At 41.7% G+C, this 16,092-nt stretch overlaps 1 protein-coding gene across 4 annotated transcripts in view; it reads right to left on the reverse strand.

Annotated features, from left to right (window-relative positions):
* The window catches only part of CDC27 (cell division cycle 27), a 32,212-nt gene extending 16,139 nt beyond the window's left edge, over nucleotides 1-16,073 (reverse strand). For 2 of the 4 annotated variants that reach the window (XM_055697569.1, XM_055697568.1), the window contains exons 1-8: nucleotides 15,805-16,072; nucleotides 9,867-9,942; nucleotides 6,641-6,788; nucleotides 4,416-4,541; nucleotides 3,322-3,419; nucleotides 2,659-2,813; nucleotides 2,333-2,547; nucleotides 1,549-1,663 (exon numbers count right to left, since the gene is read on the reverse strand). In XM_055697569.1, coding sequence (XP_055553544.1) covers nucleotides 1,549-1,663; nucleotides 2,333-2,547; nucleotides 2,659-2,813; nucleotides 3,322-3,419; nucleotides 4,416-4,541; nucleotides 6,641-6,788; nucleotides 9,867-9,942; nucleotides 15,805-15,831 — 960 coding nt within the window. In that variant the 5' untranslated portion in view covers nucleotides 15,832-16,072. Of the gene's footprint in view, nucleotides 1-1,548; nucleotides 1,664-2,332; nucleotides 2,548-2,658; nucleotides 2,814-3,321; nucleotides 3,420-4,415; nucleotides 4,542-6,640; nucleotides 6,789-9,866; nucleotides 9,943-15,804 lie in introns of all 4 variants that reach the window. The other 2 variants (XM_055697571.1, XM_055697570.1) reach the window with 1 other exon arrangement.
* Nucleotides 16,074-16,092: the final 19 nt, after the last annotated feature.

Below are 16,092 nucleotides of genomic sequence, written 5' to 3' on the forward strand. Positions count from 1 at the left end.
CCACCATGAGCCACTGTTTTCAACTAGAAATGGAAAACTGGTTGGTCCTGAGCATCTATGGGATGGGAACTGGGTCAGCCACATGAAGCCTATCTCTAGCAGACTGGTTTAGCTCAGTCCAGCTGCAACACATCAAAAGTAATAAATAAAAAGGCAGGACTAAGAACTGAAAGTGTGGCAGTAATACACTGTCTAGAGACAGGATATCATAATGGCTCATGCAATGAGATTCCACAGTTCCCAGTCACAGGCTTTCAAAATACTATCCAAAGGACAAAAAATAAAGTTACCAGCTTACTGGCTTGTATTGTTTTAAGTACTGGGTCAACGAGAGAAGACACACACAGTTTTTAACTGCTCCCAAATTTCACTTCCAGAACAGCACAGCAAGATGAGCACCAGAGCAAACATGGAAATTCAAGTTCTACTTTTTGAGGAATTCAACACTATTACTTGCACTGAGTTTTTACTTTAAAGAGTCGGCCACCTATAAAACACTAGCATCCCTCAAGCAAATCCTAGGTTTACTAAAAATACAGGGAAAAATCCTCAGGTTTTTTTGTTTTTAGAAAGGAACAAATGGTTCTTCAACTGTCACCAACATTCCACCTCTCATTTATCACTATGGCAACTATGGCAGTTTCTTACTGAGTAAAAAAGAAAATTTTTAGTTTTCTTTACACCAGACTTAAGCAGATCAAAACAGCACCTTGCTACCAGTCATCCCTCCACAGACCACCAGCAGTATTTTGACTACTCTGGCCTGTAAACTAGAAGTCAAGAACTGCTTGCAAGGAAGCAGTAGCTTCTGCTCAGTTGAGGCTTTTCGGATTATTTCAAGTCATCCCTGAAAATACAGGAATTAAACAAAGCTTAAAGCAAAAGCTCCAAGTTTAGACTGTCTTCAGATTCCACCTTGCACACTGAAGAGTTATAAACCCTTCGCTGTTTAGAACTGTCAGCGTTCGTACGTTCCCCTCAGAGCAGGCGGGCAGAAGACACAGCACCTTCCTCGGGTCTCCTCTAGCAGCACTGGGTGCGTGCAGGCTGCCTAACGTGCATTTTGGGTGGGGGGAAAAGGGCTTCTCATTTTAACTAACACTTCAAGAAGTCTAAAAAGTTTTGTCAGGCAGTCAAATTAACAATTAACTGCACCCCCGCACCCCAACCTCACTAGCCTATAACTACACATGTGCTGGTGAACAAAATTTTGTCTTGCTGCATGAAGTAATTGTTAGTAAGAGCAGGCTGCTGTTGTGTTGGTTTGGTTGTAATTCTTCTTTTACTACACACACTTTTTAGACAAATTATACATAAATTTAAGTCTCACTTAGTTAACCCAAGCCATTGCCACAACTAAAGGATGCTTCAATTAGTTCCACACACTGTTTTTCAAAACTAATTTTGCAAACAGTGGACGAGCTGTGTTCTCCTCACTGTCAGCACAATCACATGCAATGGTTTTATCTGCATTATAGAGTCTTCTTTAAAAGTACAATGCAATGTCAAACTTATAGAACAGCAATCATATTCCAGAATGCAAGATACCTTCTTTGAAGGCGCTCCTGTGGATGGCACATCAATTACAGAAGAAGAGTTTGTGTAGTTTTGTAAATAAGATCCATCTCCAGTGCTTGGGGTTTCCAGTGGCAAAATTCCAAAGCTGAGAACAAAACGAAGAGGAAGGGTCAATGTCTGAATGTCAGACTACTACTGATTCCATGCTTAAAACAGAGACCCGGATCAACTTTATCTCAGAATTATTTTATTGATTTATATTAACCCTCTTACTATCCTCATCTATAAAAGGCACTTTAATAGAAAATATCCTTATCCCTGAAATACAAAAATACAGAACTTTCCTTTGCCTGCCCGCATAATAACTAATAGACACAGACCATGCAAGTATTCACGGCTTGTAACAAAGCTGTTTAAATAAGACAACACATAGAACAGAGCATATATTTACATGCTCTTTAGAAGAGAGCTGTTCTTTAGGGAAAGCTCTTAAGAGTAGCTTTTCATAATAAACTTGACTCCAGAGCAGAAACATACTCCTTTAAAGATTCTTCCAGTGTGAACGTCGCAATAAGCAATACTGCATCAACAGTTAACTAACTGAAAATACCAACTGCTTGTTTAAGAAACAGAAGAAACTAATACTAGGACCAAAGAGCAGTTATTGAAGTTTAACTTTCATTTCTGCAACATTATAATATGCTGTTGACACGCGTGTTTGCTTCTGTTGAAATAGGAAAGACATCTGGTGCCACACAAGTCAAACATTATGAACAGCACAGCTGCAGCCAGGAATTGTCTGTCAAGGACTTACCTTGGAGTTAGCGGGCTCAAAGCTGCAGGTCCCCCCAGCAAACTCCGCCCAGTTTTTGGTTTATTTTGAGCTTGTTTAGACAATATGGCAGTTCCTGACCCAAGAGGGACAGCATCTGGTGAAATTACAGCCGAGTCAATGTAAGACATCGAAGAATCTGTGTTCAATGAGGAATATTTTGAATTGGAGGATTCTAGGTTGAGTCTGTTCAACTCCTGAAAAATGGGAGGCAGCTGTTAGATACTCAGGCAGCATAGTTTCTAATCAGCATTTTTCTGTTAAGCTGGAAAGACTGCTTTAAACACAGCAATTTCAGCAAAACTTACAATTGTGTCTTGCGGCGTTTCCATAAGGACAGTCTCAGGCTGTCTGTGGGATATGCTGTGATTCGATACCAATGTTGTGCAAGTGTTAGGCAGACAGCTGCTGAAGTTCTGTAGAGATGTTAATTTAAATGTTTGGTCAGGGTCTGGTTTTTCACCTGTAAGATTGGAAAAGGAGATTTTAGCGTTATTCCTGAGCTTATACACTGAATATTCAGTCTGAAACAAGGAGGACAGGGAACGAAGTATTTCAGGATGGGTGTGTTCTTATCTTGTTGTTTTAAAACCCCTTACGCCAAGTCAGAAGTGTTCCCCCCCTACAAACCCTAGAAAATAATTTTTATTAGAAATCAGACGTGCTTTTAAGTTATTCTCAGAAGCATCTAAGGGTCTACTAACTGTAGGTTAGAAGACAGTACTGTTAAATCCAAAAATGTATCGTGAAAGTGGAAGACCTCAAGACAAAAGCTCTAAACACTGGCAAAGTATTTTAAATGCATTGTTGCTTACAAAACCACTTCCAAAGAATTTTGCAGGCATTTTCCTTACTAGCTCTGGGCAAGGAGTAAAACAAACCTTGCCACGTGCTGACAGCAAATCAAAAAGCCTGACGTAGCCAGAAGTGTAGAAAACATCTTCACTAGTAAAACAGTCCTGCAGACTTACCTATTTCACATAGTGATTCAAAAGGGGACCACAGGAAAGGATTTAAACTAAGGCTCTTTTGGTAACATTCTGATCCTTTGGCAAGCCGGTCTGTCTTGCTGCAAAAAGAATGTAACAGTTTATGAGGAAACTTAAGAACAGCACTTTTGTTCAAGATAGCTTTCCAGGAGTTGAAAAACAAAAACATGCAGAGAGTCACAGCAACATCCCTCATTTTTCAAGCCACAAGTACTGAGTTCTTTTGAAGTTTTTGACATATTTAGACACAGCTGAAAGTTTCTTAGGCACAGACCTCAAAAAGAAGTTACATAAGCACCAGTACAGCTTGAGATTTTTTGCTGTAGAAAGATGCAGTTCTTTGCAACAGCTTTGTTCTTTTTTTGCCAACAGCAACCTGATTTCTAGCCTTCTAGCCATTTTAAATACCTACTGATAGATTTTTTGTATATAAATTAGGGGTTAAACTGAATACCTAAGCATCTGGCTACAAAGATAGCTGCTCCTGAATATATATATTTTTTTTTTTTTTTAAAAACTACCCAAGTATGCTAGGGAAGAAACCAAAAGCTATTCCTATTCAATCTGCTCATGTTTACTGAAACCTTTCTTGTAACTAGACAAAAGCAAACCACTTAATTTGCAAAGTTATTCTGACTGGCAGTCCTCAAAACTTTCATTTGGAGGTTATAGCTACACATCTGTAAAATAGATACAGAAAAAAATCAAACTGGCAACACTGAGAAACAGGAGAATTTTTCATAGGGAAAATATGGAACAAACCCAAAGAGGTGTGTGTGTATATATTAAAAAAACAACCACCAAACACTCTTGGATTGCATGCTTAACCTGGAAAAGAGGAATTTGTGTTTTCAGTCAGAAGATCTGGGTGAAAGACAAACTGCTTGCATTTCAAAGGTAAATGGCTTCCACAACTATCTCCTTGCATCTATGATACTTTGAAATCATGCAGGTCGTAGAACTCACAGACAAGTGTATCCTGTGATGACTGAAAAATGTATTTGACTAAAATGGAGCCTGGTCAAATAAAAAAAACCAAGCTTTATTAGAGAAAACAACAAAAAAAGCAACATTACCAGTAGACATGTCCCAGTAAGGAGAGTGTAAAGCATGCAGAGTCACCAAACTCCATAACAATGTCATCATGGCTTTTCTGTTTGTTGAACACTCCACCAGATAAGATCTGCTCTCCTTCTGCAAGCCTTTTTAAAAAACAAGAGGTTGAAAGGGGTTACAAGCCTCACAGTATTTGTAGCCCAGTGTTTTCACCCTGCTACAAACAAAAACAGAAATCCACTGTCAGTGTTCACAAGTTTCAAACCACATATAAACTAGCTCCTGCAAATGAATTTTACGTAATTGATGGATTCCTCTAGCAACAGGAGGTATGCAGTACTCCCAAGCCGAACGTCTCCACTGGGAGGGAAGAAAAACAAACCCCAAACCCCACAACATCACTTTTCCAGAAGTGATTAATCCTAGGTACAATACCAAACAAAGCATCTAGAAGAGTTTCCTGTCCTCTGTTTTTTGAAGGTACCTTACCTAGTAAAAAGCTAGGACAACACTTATTTTGGTTTTGTTTCCCAACTACAAAATACAATCTGTAAGGTACCAGGCACTCATGTAAAATCCAGAGTCTATTTTGGATCTTAACACCTTGCCTTCTTGCAAGAGGGGCTCAAAAGAAGAACAAAGGTTCAGCTTGCATCTACTACACCTGCAGCAAGCAGTACTGCTCACACGGAATGTGCCACTCACGATTACGCTTGAAGATCACTTTATACAACTTGAGGATAGGAGGCATTCATCTGGCATTTGAGACTGACACCTGCACAAATCATCTCTTCTTGCCTCCACTTGAAATTATACTTGTAGGTAGATGCTTCTATCAGTATAGACATTCCCACAAGAAAATAAGGTACCTCTTTATAAATGAGCTCATATAACTAACAGCAATGACAGCTAAATTTAACAGATTCTAAAGAACACTTCTAAGAAATCCCACCTACCTAACTTAAACCAGTTCTGAAGCTGATGCACTATATGCACACACCAGACTTGGTAAAAGCAAGGGAGGGAATGATCAGCTTCAGATTTATTCCATGGGGACCTTGCCAAGCAAAGCACTAACATGACTTCCCTTTCAAAAGAAGATTCAAAGAAGCCTGTATCCTAATAGCTCCAGAAGTGTTAAAAGCATCAGAAAAAACATAAGTCAAGACATCGTTGCTACTCTAAAGGTGTCAAAGGACTCGCCTACTAAAGCGAGTACCAAAGGCTAAGGAGCCTCCCCTCGCTGGCTCTGGAGGCCTGCATTTTGGTTACATGTTATGAGCAGGACTATGAAACCTGCAAAAAAAAAAAAAAAAAAAATCACATTGTGCTGTGTGAAACTCCAAATATCACGTTACCTATTCTAAAGAAATTAAACATTTTTTTTTGGTCATTGAAAGAAGGTCACAAACACCAAACCAAAAAAGCCACAACACAACCACAAGCTGTTCTGCAGAGAGACAGTTAAGCTTCTGTAAAGAACCCCCACAGAATTTGAGAGTTTTTTGAACAGAAGTTTTCACCTTTCCTGGTGCCTCATCCTCTCCATTCTACACCTCAGCCAGACATCATTCCTACACTTGAGCTGAAAGTTCTATGCAGAAGTAAAATACCCTCATTAATAAACTCTGAGGGTGTTAGGGTGGGTAGCTTGAGCAGTTTCATTATATACTCTCGCTGTTACAACTCCAGAAACCCAGCACGTTACCTTGAGACTACTATGGCCCTGTCAAGGTTAATTTTGATGGTGAATACAGTATTCTCAGATGTGGATTCAAGGTGAGTTTGTTGTAGCTTTTTAAAAACAGATTTGTCTGCCACACTTTCCCTCACCCATCCATTAGCAGTTACGGGGTAAGAGGAGGAAGCTTACCGTTTGAGAGAAGTGACCCATCTGTTAAATTCATACTGGAAACACTTAATGAAATAAGCAAAGCATCAGAGAAACAAAAGCAAAAGCAGCACTTCCCAGAGTCATCTCAGCAATCAATGTTTTCTCCCCCTACGCAGCTTGACAACTCCTTTGTAAGTTATTCAATACCTTTTAAGAGTTTTCTGCAAGATGAGCTAATGTTCTTTAGGTCTGTATCTGAAAGCAAAATGAACTGAACTTGCAATAATCTTTAGAGCTGAAGGACTAACGAATTACTAGTTTATGCAATATGACAGCTTTCAGAGATAAACCCAAACAAAAAAAACCACCCAACATTTGTAACCCTGGACAGAACATAAAGGATTTACTTACTTGCTGAGGTCAACACAACATTTTGCAAGCAGGTATTTACATTGTGGGGTAGTACAGCTGTGTCCCTTTAGGAGCCTGTATGCTTTATAGGCCTTTCCTGAGCGGTAGTAACACGTTGCCAGTAAAAACAGTGCTTCCTCTGAATGCACTAAAAAATAAATTAAGAAACCCATCATCAGTTGATTGTTTACTATTTTGATACAAAGAATTTGGGGGAAGGGAGTAAAAGCCAGCTAGGAACAAGATGCAAGAAAACAAGTACTGCTATTAGAGAAATTCATTACTGAATAAAGTGCATTTCTTAAGTCAAATAACAAACTTCCATATGTCACTTCCTTGTATAGTCAGACCAACTCAACACCTACTGCTGTAGGAGAACTTTGATCCTTCCAGCTACTCAATCTGAACAAGTGATGAGCCAGTTTGTTGCTAAAATAACAGCAACTCAAGCAAAGCAGTCATTCCTAGTAGGACAGCAACTCACTGGCCACACCAAGGCTTGGCTCAGAGTATTATCACACCTGCTAGTAACACTTTTCACTAGCTTAAGCAGTGCATAAACACTGGCACAACAATGGCTGTTAGGAAGTACAATAACTTTTCAGAAGGAAGGCCTATTTCAGCCTAAAGAGCCCGAATAACAGTTTTACCCTAATTTCAAGTGGTCTTTTTCTGCTTGCAATTTTATTTCTGTTATTTCTCCAAAGCACTTGACACTGCATCTTGACGTGACTTCAGCAGAGCAGATCTTCCTATTTTCATGACTACTAAAGTTGGTCAGTTACCAGTCACCTCTACCCCAACCTTAAGTCTTGTCCTTTTTGCTGCCTACGCCCATTATTTCATTGGGAACATGGGTTAACATTACCATTCAGATGCTTTATTTATTTTATGTTAGGAAGTAGCCACAGGGACAAGCTCTCCTACAAATCTTCTTCCTAAGCTGAGTTCTCACAAGTTTCTAAATTCTGAATGAAATGGTCAAACTTCAGGAAAAATCAGCTCTATCTTAACAGAGAAGAAGAGTAATCATGACAGAAACATTTCCCTATGGTAGAAACTGGAAGCATTTAGATCTGATGTCTGCTTCAACACTTCTTCCATTGTAGAGATGAATTATGTAGAAGAGAACATTCTCAGTGTGCTAAGAGCTTGACTTGGCACCCAGATTTAAGACTGAGGTCAGACTTGCCAATTTTACTCGGGATTACAGCATAAAGGACAGAGTGCTAACTCCTGAAATAACTTTAAAGCCTTACCATAAAATTATCAACTGAAGCTTTAAGCGCCAGAGAACGCACTTGTGTGAGGCAACAGTGAGCTGTGCTGTGGTGTTCATTTGAGCATTAAGCTCTGACTGTATGAAGTTACCTGTATGACTCCATTTCTGGGTTTTAAGCAAAACTAGGGAGATACCCAGACACACTGACAGATCACATACAGCTTTGGTGTCCTACCCTGTCTATAAAGGCAAGCAACTTAAATCTACAAAGAATTAAGAAATCCACATTACTTTATGCTTTTCAGAACACACTACCATGCAAATGGAAGTCAGTATTAAGAGAAAAAAATCTGATGTTTGTTCAACTACCCACACAGAAGTCTTCAGAAAAATCAATATGTGCATTGTACCAAAACCTCTTTGGGCAACCTGCTCAAATCCTTTGCTACACTGAAAACTGGCTATTTAACTCAGACCATGACAAAGGAAACTGAAGACCCCAAGAGAAGACTTTTATTAGCCTTATCCTAAAAGCACCAGGAGATCTTTTTAAAAATTAAAGTTAAATCAATGCTCTTATCCATGAATTTAACATACTTCAAGAGTTCTGGGAAATTACCAAGCCACAGATGTCCCCGTAAGGCCAGTAATGGCAGGTGGACTTAAAAGAAATTCTTCTCAGGGTAAAAATCACTACTGCCAATACAGAGTCACTGTATTCAAGTTCAGCAGCTTCTACTCTGCAGTGTAACTACTTATTTTAACCAGAAGCCAGGTGTTTTGTTGGCAGTTAATTGCTTGAACCAAGTGACAGCATGCATGCTGTTCTTTCTCAGTACTGTTGGTCACTGAAAAAAGCTGTTTGAAGTACTCTTGCAGAATATTATTCTGCAAAGCTGGTGTCAGTATCACGTTATACATTTTTCTCTTGGCTGCTGCAAAAAGTGGATTCTCTCGATTTCTACATCCTTGGCAATTTACCTTCAATCAAGGAAAGAAAGCCTGTCTTCCTCAAAAGTCAGGTTTGCGCTTCCATTGTTAAGCGGCGCATCAGGCAAAACATTTCATTACAAAACACAGAGCATGAAACAGGTTATACGGTTTAACTCACACTATAAGCTCAAGTTGTTTAGCATGAGAAATTATATTAAGCTTGTATTTCAGTTTAAGGCTTGGGTTGTTTTTTCTTCCCCCCCCCCCCCCCCCCCCCCCCCCATGTTAGCGATTTTGGGACAATACCTTTTCAAATAGAGAAGAAAAGCTGAACACCAGCATCAAGGAGAAAGAAGTAAAGAAGAACAAAAAAACACACAAAAAAAAAAAAAACTTACTGAGGTCATGCAGGAAAGGTTAAGGAAGAAGAGGGACTACAACACAGAAATGGTCTTTGAATGACCCAGGAAGAGTACAGATCTGTGTTACTGCTGCCTGCTCAGTATCCAAGACATCCTAGATCTGACAGCATTACAACGAAGTAAAAAATAACAAAATTCAACAGGAGATAGCTATTCCATATGTTCTGATTCTCATAGTCTCAATTTCGCTACACTTCTCTTTCATCATCACAAGATTATCTCTTTCAGCTAACACACCAATCAACATATCTGAACAGCATTATTAGCAAAGACAGCTTCAATATCAAGACCATTTGTAGAATTTGTGTACTGCATCTATCCCCAGGTGCCCTTGGAAGATATGCAATGCTTAAGGTTATTAAAAAACCTCTCTCCCATTTGATACCATACAAACAGATCACTGTAAACATTGTACTTAAACACACAACTCCGAGTTTAATTTTTTTAAGGAGGTTTTACTGTAAAATAACATTGCTGCTGTTACGTGATTTGATTTTCCAACCTAATTGAGAGACATTCTTCTGCCTTCCCCAAGCAGAAAGCTAAACTTCGCTATCACAACAGGAGTAAAAGAAAGCAGGACCCGAGGCTCAAAAATCCAACATCAAAATTGAAAAAAGCATCAACTTTGTATTTTCAAAATACATACCTTCTGCATATAGCCTTTCTGCAAGGAACACTGCATCGCGATAAGCATAGTGGTTAAGTGCTTGCCATATAGCAGCCTGCAAGACAAGAAAATAATTAAATTCAGAGAGAAGCCTTAAAAATGCAAAACTCATTAGCTCTTACTGTCAAAAGGCGATTGTTTCATTTGATTCTTTGAATCATAAGAAGAATACAGAAGGATAAAGATGCAGGCCAAGTTTTAGTTGTTTCAACTATTAGTAAAGAGACTTAAAAAGCGCCAAATTTAGCACTGAAGTCACAAACCAATCTAAGAATGTTGCTCACTAGTTAACCACACACAACCATCCATAAACTTCAGCTGACGCTTACTGAAATAACAGCGAGTACTTCCACTTGTTACTGCACATTAGTCTGGTGCATAACCGAGCATGAATTATTGCTAACTACCACCAAATAAAGGTAAGAACAAAACCCAGCCCCTGCCTGATTACGCTTTTAGCTGTGCCCAAGAAGGGGCACAGGAGGTGGGAAAAAGCAAAGGTGTCCAGCGCATTTTAATGGCATCATGCATGAACCCATTTAAACCATCTCCTCTTGATATACACCAAACAAAAAGCCGACAGGACCAGAAATCACATCAGCATCCACAGTTGTCAATATATGGCTGCTGTTAAGTATGTTAGGTATCCAGCCTTTTCCTTGAAGAGGTATCCGAGTTCCCTCAAGAACCAAGATGAACAGGATCCACTGCTTTTTGTTGCGGTATTTTGTTTGGTTCTTTGCTCATCAGCCACCTCTTTGCTGCCACTAATCAGGATTGTATCACACAACTACAAATTCAACACAAATGAGATGGACAAACATATATACGGACATGAATGAAGGCAACCTTCTTTTGCATTTTGCTCATCTACCCATACTTGCTCAAAATCAGCTAGCTGCTTAAGGGTACTACCTCCGTTTTTGTGAACACCAAGCTCGAGAGTTTGGGACTGTCAATATTCACGCAGACTCGAAAGATGGCACTACTCCAGTGAAATGCAAATTGAACGTACATACAGGTGTACAAACTGTGTACACTGCTAAAGTAACTGTCAGAATTACACCAAGAGCTGTCCCACAAAAGAATAGGGCTGGGGTACGCAGGTTTCACAACAAACACTACTCACTCAATTTTCTTCAGATCACATTAAAAGCCTTCTGTTGTCATCTATAAAAGAGGGGTGGGATGGGAAAAAATCCTTTTATGATCTGTTCAGCCTTTCCTCCCTACCTCTTACAAGTGGTGGCGTGCACGCTTATCAGGGTCTGCGTTCAGAGGTTTGCAGAGCCGGTATCAGGACCGCAGCTCCTTCCCACCCGGCAGCCCTTGCCCAAGTTCCAAAGCAGTTTCCCATAAGCAGCAAACAGCCATTTTGCAGTAATTTAGTTATACCAATCCAAACGAGATCGGAACTTGTGAACTCAAGGCACTATGGTCTAGTATTTCTCCAATACTCATCAGCAACTGAAGACAAACAGAATTAGCTTCTGATACCTACCAGACACTCCAAAACAAAAAGAAATCTTCCAGAGCTAAAGAAATAGCGCCCTATAACACTATTCCCAGCAGGAAAGGCAAGCGCCAATTTAATCTAAAAAAAAAAAATTCAAACATCACAGAGTTACATGTACCATATGCTGCTACTTCCAACACAAACTTGACAAATGCAGGGTGTGAAAAATGTGCGAGTTCTCTTCACGGGATGCCTACACAGTCTTCATGAACAGTACACACCAGAGTTACCCATTACTATATAGAATATTATACACAATCTCTGCAGAAATACTATTTTCTTCTATCAGTAGGTCCCAACAATATACTTAAAAAGTCAACAGGTACTTTTAAGCTCATGTGAAAGTATTTAAATATTAATTCTTTGTTTGATTCCTATAATACAAACACCATATTATTTCTCTCTGGCTATATTCCCCACTTCAGATAAGTTCAGCCGCAGAGTCTGCCTGAAGATAAGTTCAGCCGCAGAGCCTGCCCAGAACAGTTACTCCCTTTTACCTTGAGAAGCTCCAAGGCTGTACATTGTCCTGTACACTGCAGACAGGGGTCAAAAAGTGTGAGACAGGAGGAAGGCGTTAAAATCTTTCAGACTGCACCCACAGCAGCCTAAGCTGCCCTTTTTCCTCTCGCTCTCAGAAGCGAGAAATTTCCTTTACCAAGTCACAAGTGATATTCCGCTGAATCTACCCAAGTTGTGCCACTACTGCCTTTACAGGGATGTAACTCGGCACGTTTACAAAACAAAGGTACGGGGGTGGTGGGATCAACGTCATTTGACTTCTCAAACAGGACCAAGTTGCCAGAAACAATCTTACCAAAGGTCAAGAGGGGACACGAGTGATTTTTGGCTATATCACAGCCAGACTGTAAAAGTTACACTACATACTGACTCAAACAACAATCATTGTTGAGCGGAGCCCCTGGCAGTACCCCTGTTATGTAATAATTGCAATTTTGCAACCTAAAAGTTGCAAACTGAACTCACACCTTCAACAGACAAATGCTGAAGACTGTATCCTTGCACACACTCTCCTAAAAGAGCAAGAAGAGGAAAGGAAGGTGGCAGGCTATACCTGTGCATAACCATTTTCTATAAGAACGGGTGTCTATAAACTACAGCTGTGTCTCAAACTACTGAAAAAGAATTCTTATGCACCTTTGAGGAAGCAAATTTTGGACAGGAACATCAACCTCTTCACAGAGTAGTTATTTAGTTTGTTCTAGCAAAAAAGTTCAATGCGCCTACACAGCATTAGTGGCACATGACAAATTGCCAAACCACAGCAGAAGAGGGGTCTGAAGCAAAAAACTTTGGTGTATTCACCCAATAAAAACTACTTAATCCCAAAAAATTTCAGAGCAGGACAACCCAATATAACCACAAATATAATCCAAATGCAGTCTTAAGTTTCCTCCCTGTGGCAGTTACCAAATTTTACACAGAACCTGTCAACACAAACCTAGAGAAGCAGCCTCCTCACAAACGTGCAAAGCAGCTGAGATGCTTTGGTGGCAATGTCTGTTCTCAGGGCTACAAACATGGGCAGGAGGGATGCTTGAAGTGTTTCAGTTTTATTTAAACATGCTTGCAGACCAGATACAGGTTCTAGTCACTCATTTTAAATATGTACTAATTTACAAATGCAAAGTGAATGGGGAATTCTAAAACTACCATACCAGCCACAGCTCTTCAGCAAAGCAGCCTCAGAGAAAAAGAGCAAGAAAATAAAAGCAGATTTGGACAGGTCCACCTTCCATCCAGAAAATCCTGTGCATTGTCCAAGTGTTACTTCATAACTAAGCCAAAGAGCTCTTAAGATAGGTGTTCTCTTCTGACCCTTATATAGCCTTGGAAATTGTTTTTAAACCTTTATAGCCTATTTTCATCCTAAGCAGTTTCTATCATGATTTAAGACTTTTTCTAGGGTGGGCAGAGAGGAGAAGAGTTTTCTGTGATAAGCTGTGGTTACGCAAACTCTGCCCGTTAAACAAGCAGACATTGGCATTGCATGTTTTCTGCCATGACAGTAGCCTGGGAGTTCAAGCAACCATTCAAGTGGGTCACAGCAGATGATCACCTTGAAGGGCTAAATTCCAAGGAAAGCGTTCATTTTGTTTCCAAGATGTTTTTCAGCGATATTTGGAAGACATCCAGTCTGTTTCTCAGCACATGGGATACAAGGCTTTATGTTTGAGCTGAAGAGTTTTAAATTGACCACATTGGGAAGTACAGGAGAGGTCTGTTGTCTGTATAACAAACTCTGGCACTTTAGCCCATCTTAAGGGATTAAGAAGTAGTAAAAATCTAACCAGTGAACAGGATGGCTTTGGGGATATTAATTTCATGTAATTAAAGCCAATATTTATAAGGCAACACAGACACAGACTCTGTTTCTTATCTATCGTACTTTGCATATCGCAACTGTAAAGATGACTTTTTTTCCTGGAACACTAAGCCCTGTAGATATCCGAAAGGCTGGGAGAGAACAGACAAATACACAGGAAAAATCTCTGCAATGACAAAAATGAGAAGTAGTATCAACTTTTCCAATCCTACTGTTAAAAAAGATAACCAGAACAGAGCTAAGTACGCGGACTCCAGCTAAAATAGGAATTCAGAAGTGTCATCGACTTCACCCAGATGTGTACTGCAAAATGGATAAGTCACACTAGTGAGAAAATGAGCATGAGCTGGTTTGGAAAGGTCCTGTAGTATAGCAGTCCAATCTCTACACCACCGCTCATAGCCATGGCCCAAAGAGGACAGCTACAAAAGCAAACTCAAATGTTGACCTCATTTCAGATGGTGCACTGGTGGCTTCTTTACCATTAAAAGCAACAATATGACCAAGGCAACAACAACCAACAAGTCCTAAACTTACCAGTGTTGCTGTAAGCAAGGAAGAACAGCAAAGCTGACAGCAGTAGAACCACTGATAAAATAATTATGTGGCATTTGAAAGCAGGCAGAATCTAAATAGATACATTCAATGCAGCAAAGCCTCATCAAAACATCCAAGCTGCTAAGAGCTTCAGAATGGAGAATGACATTAAAGAGATTTTTACCTTTCTGAAAAATGAAAACAAGACTGCATGTTTCTATCAGGGAACTCTCAGAATAGCAAATGTTTTCCACTTGGTTAGTCTAATTAGCACAGTACCGGAAACATTAAATATTGTTTCCTGCCATTCATCTGCAATGCATTCTTGCTTCCTTTTCTATTGTAATCCCATGTTTTCTTAGAATACCCAACTGGTGCAAAACAACAAGTCCAGCTCAAAGCTAACAGCAATGAGCTAAATATGACCACTGCAGAAGAGGCACCAGGTGGCCGAAAGCACTTCCAGCACCACACTGACCCTTGCTCTCAAAGAGTGGAGGGCCATCACTGTCACCAACCCCTAGTCTATAAGAGTGCCATCACAGTCACCATCTCGCACAGACATGGTGAAGTCAGCAGGGTGGTCATCCACAGAACTCTTCTTCCCCTTCCACCTTTTCACTAAGCGGCCAGAGGAAAGGCAAAAGCAAGAATTTTCACTACGCTCATTACAGAACACAACCACATATGACCAAGACACTTACAGTGAGAGATTCCTAGCTTAACTAGGAAAAAAACACCCTGTTAAAAAGCTAATAATTAAAAAAAATAAATTGAAACATTAATAAGACGACTAATTAATGAAGACAACAGAATAGTTAAGAGTAATGGGTATACAGGAAGGGTGGAAAGAAGCAGCAACTCTTAGCCTGTGAATCATGCCTTTTGGATGGGAAGGCTGAGAACAAGAGCAGGAAGGCCACCAGGGTAACTGCAGAGAGACTGAAATACAGTAGAAAAACAAGATGTACGTTATTTTCTCTGCCAGGTCTCCCATCAATCTGGGGGCACTAACTCCTTGGGAAGAGGCGAACGCCCTTCGTTTGTACGGCACGCAGAGCCAAGCACTTCGCGAGCATTTGGAAATGCAACGGCTGCAACACAGAGAGCGCGACAGGGATCAACAGGTCCCTCGAGGGACCCGGCAGGGCCCTCGGGGGAGCCCGGCGCAGTGGCGGCGCGGCGGGAGGCCGGCACCCCCGGGGGGAGGCCGGGCGGGGACCCGAGGGAGCAAGAGGGCGAGGGCAGCCGGGCCGGGGCCGCGGAGCTGGAGGCCCTCCCAGCCGTGAGGCCCCCCGCCACGCCGGCCGGGGCGCCCAACGGCCCCCCGCCACCTCGGCCGGCGGCGGCGGCCTGGGGCCCCCCACCGCAGGAGGGCCCGGCGGCGGGGAGGCCTCCCCGGAGGGGCGGGCGGTGCGGCGAGTCCGGCTCCTCCCGCGGCCAGGCCGAGCCGGGCCTCGGGGCCTGAGCGCGGCGGCGAGCCCGAGCCCGTGTCCGTGCCGCCCAGGGGTCGGTACCTGGACGGGCTCCTGCAGCACCGTCATCCTGCTCTTCCTGGCCTCCGCCTTCTCCTCCGCCTCCTCCTCGCACAGCCCGGAGCGCAGCAGGGCAGCCCCGGTCCCGCCTCAGCGCGTACCGTGGCAGCGGCGCTGCGCAGCCCGGCCCGTGTTCATTTAAACTCCCAGCGACCGTTACCGGGGCAGGCGGCGGGTAGGGCTGGAACGAGGCCGGCCGCGCGCCGAGTCCGCGCGCCGAGTCCGCGCGAGGCTGGTGACGGAAACACCCGAACCGCCTGCCGGAAATAC

The sequence above is a fragment of the Falco cherrug genome, chromosome 20, assembly GCF_023634085.1.
Source record: "Falco cherrug isolate bFalChe1 chromosome 20, bFalChe1.pri, whole genome shotgun sequence".
NCBI lineage: Eukaryota > Metazoa > Chordata > Aves > Falconiformes > Falconidae > Falco > Falco cherrug.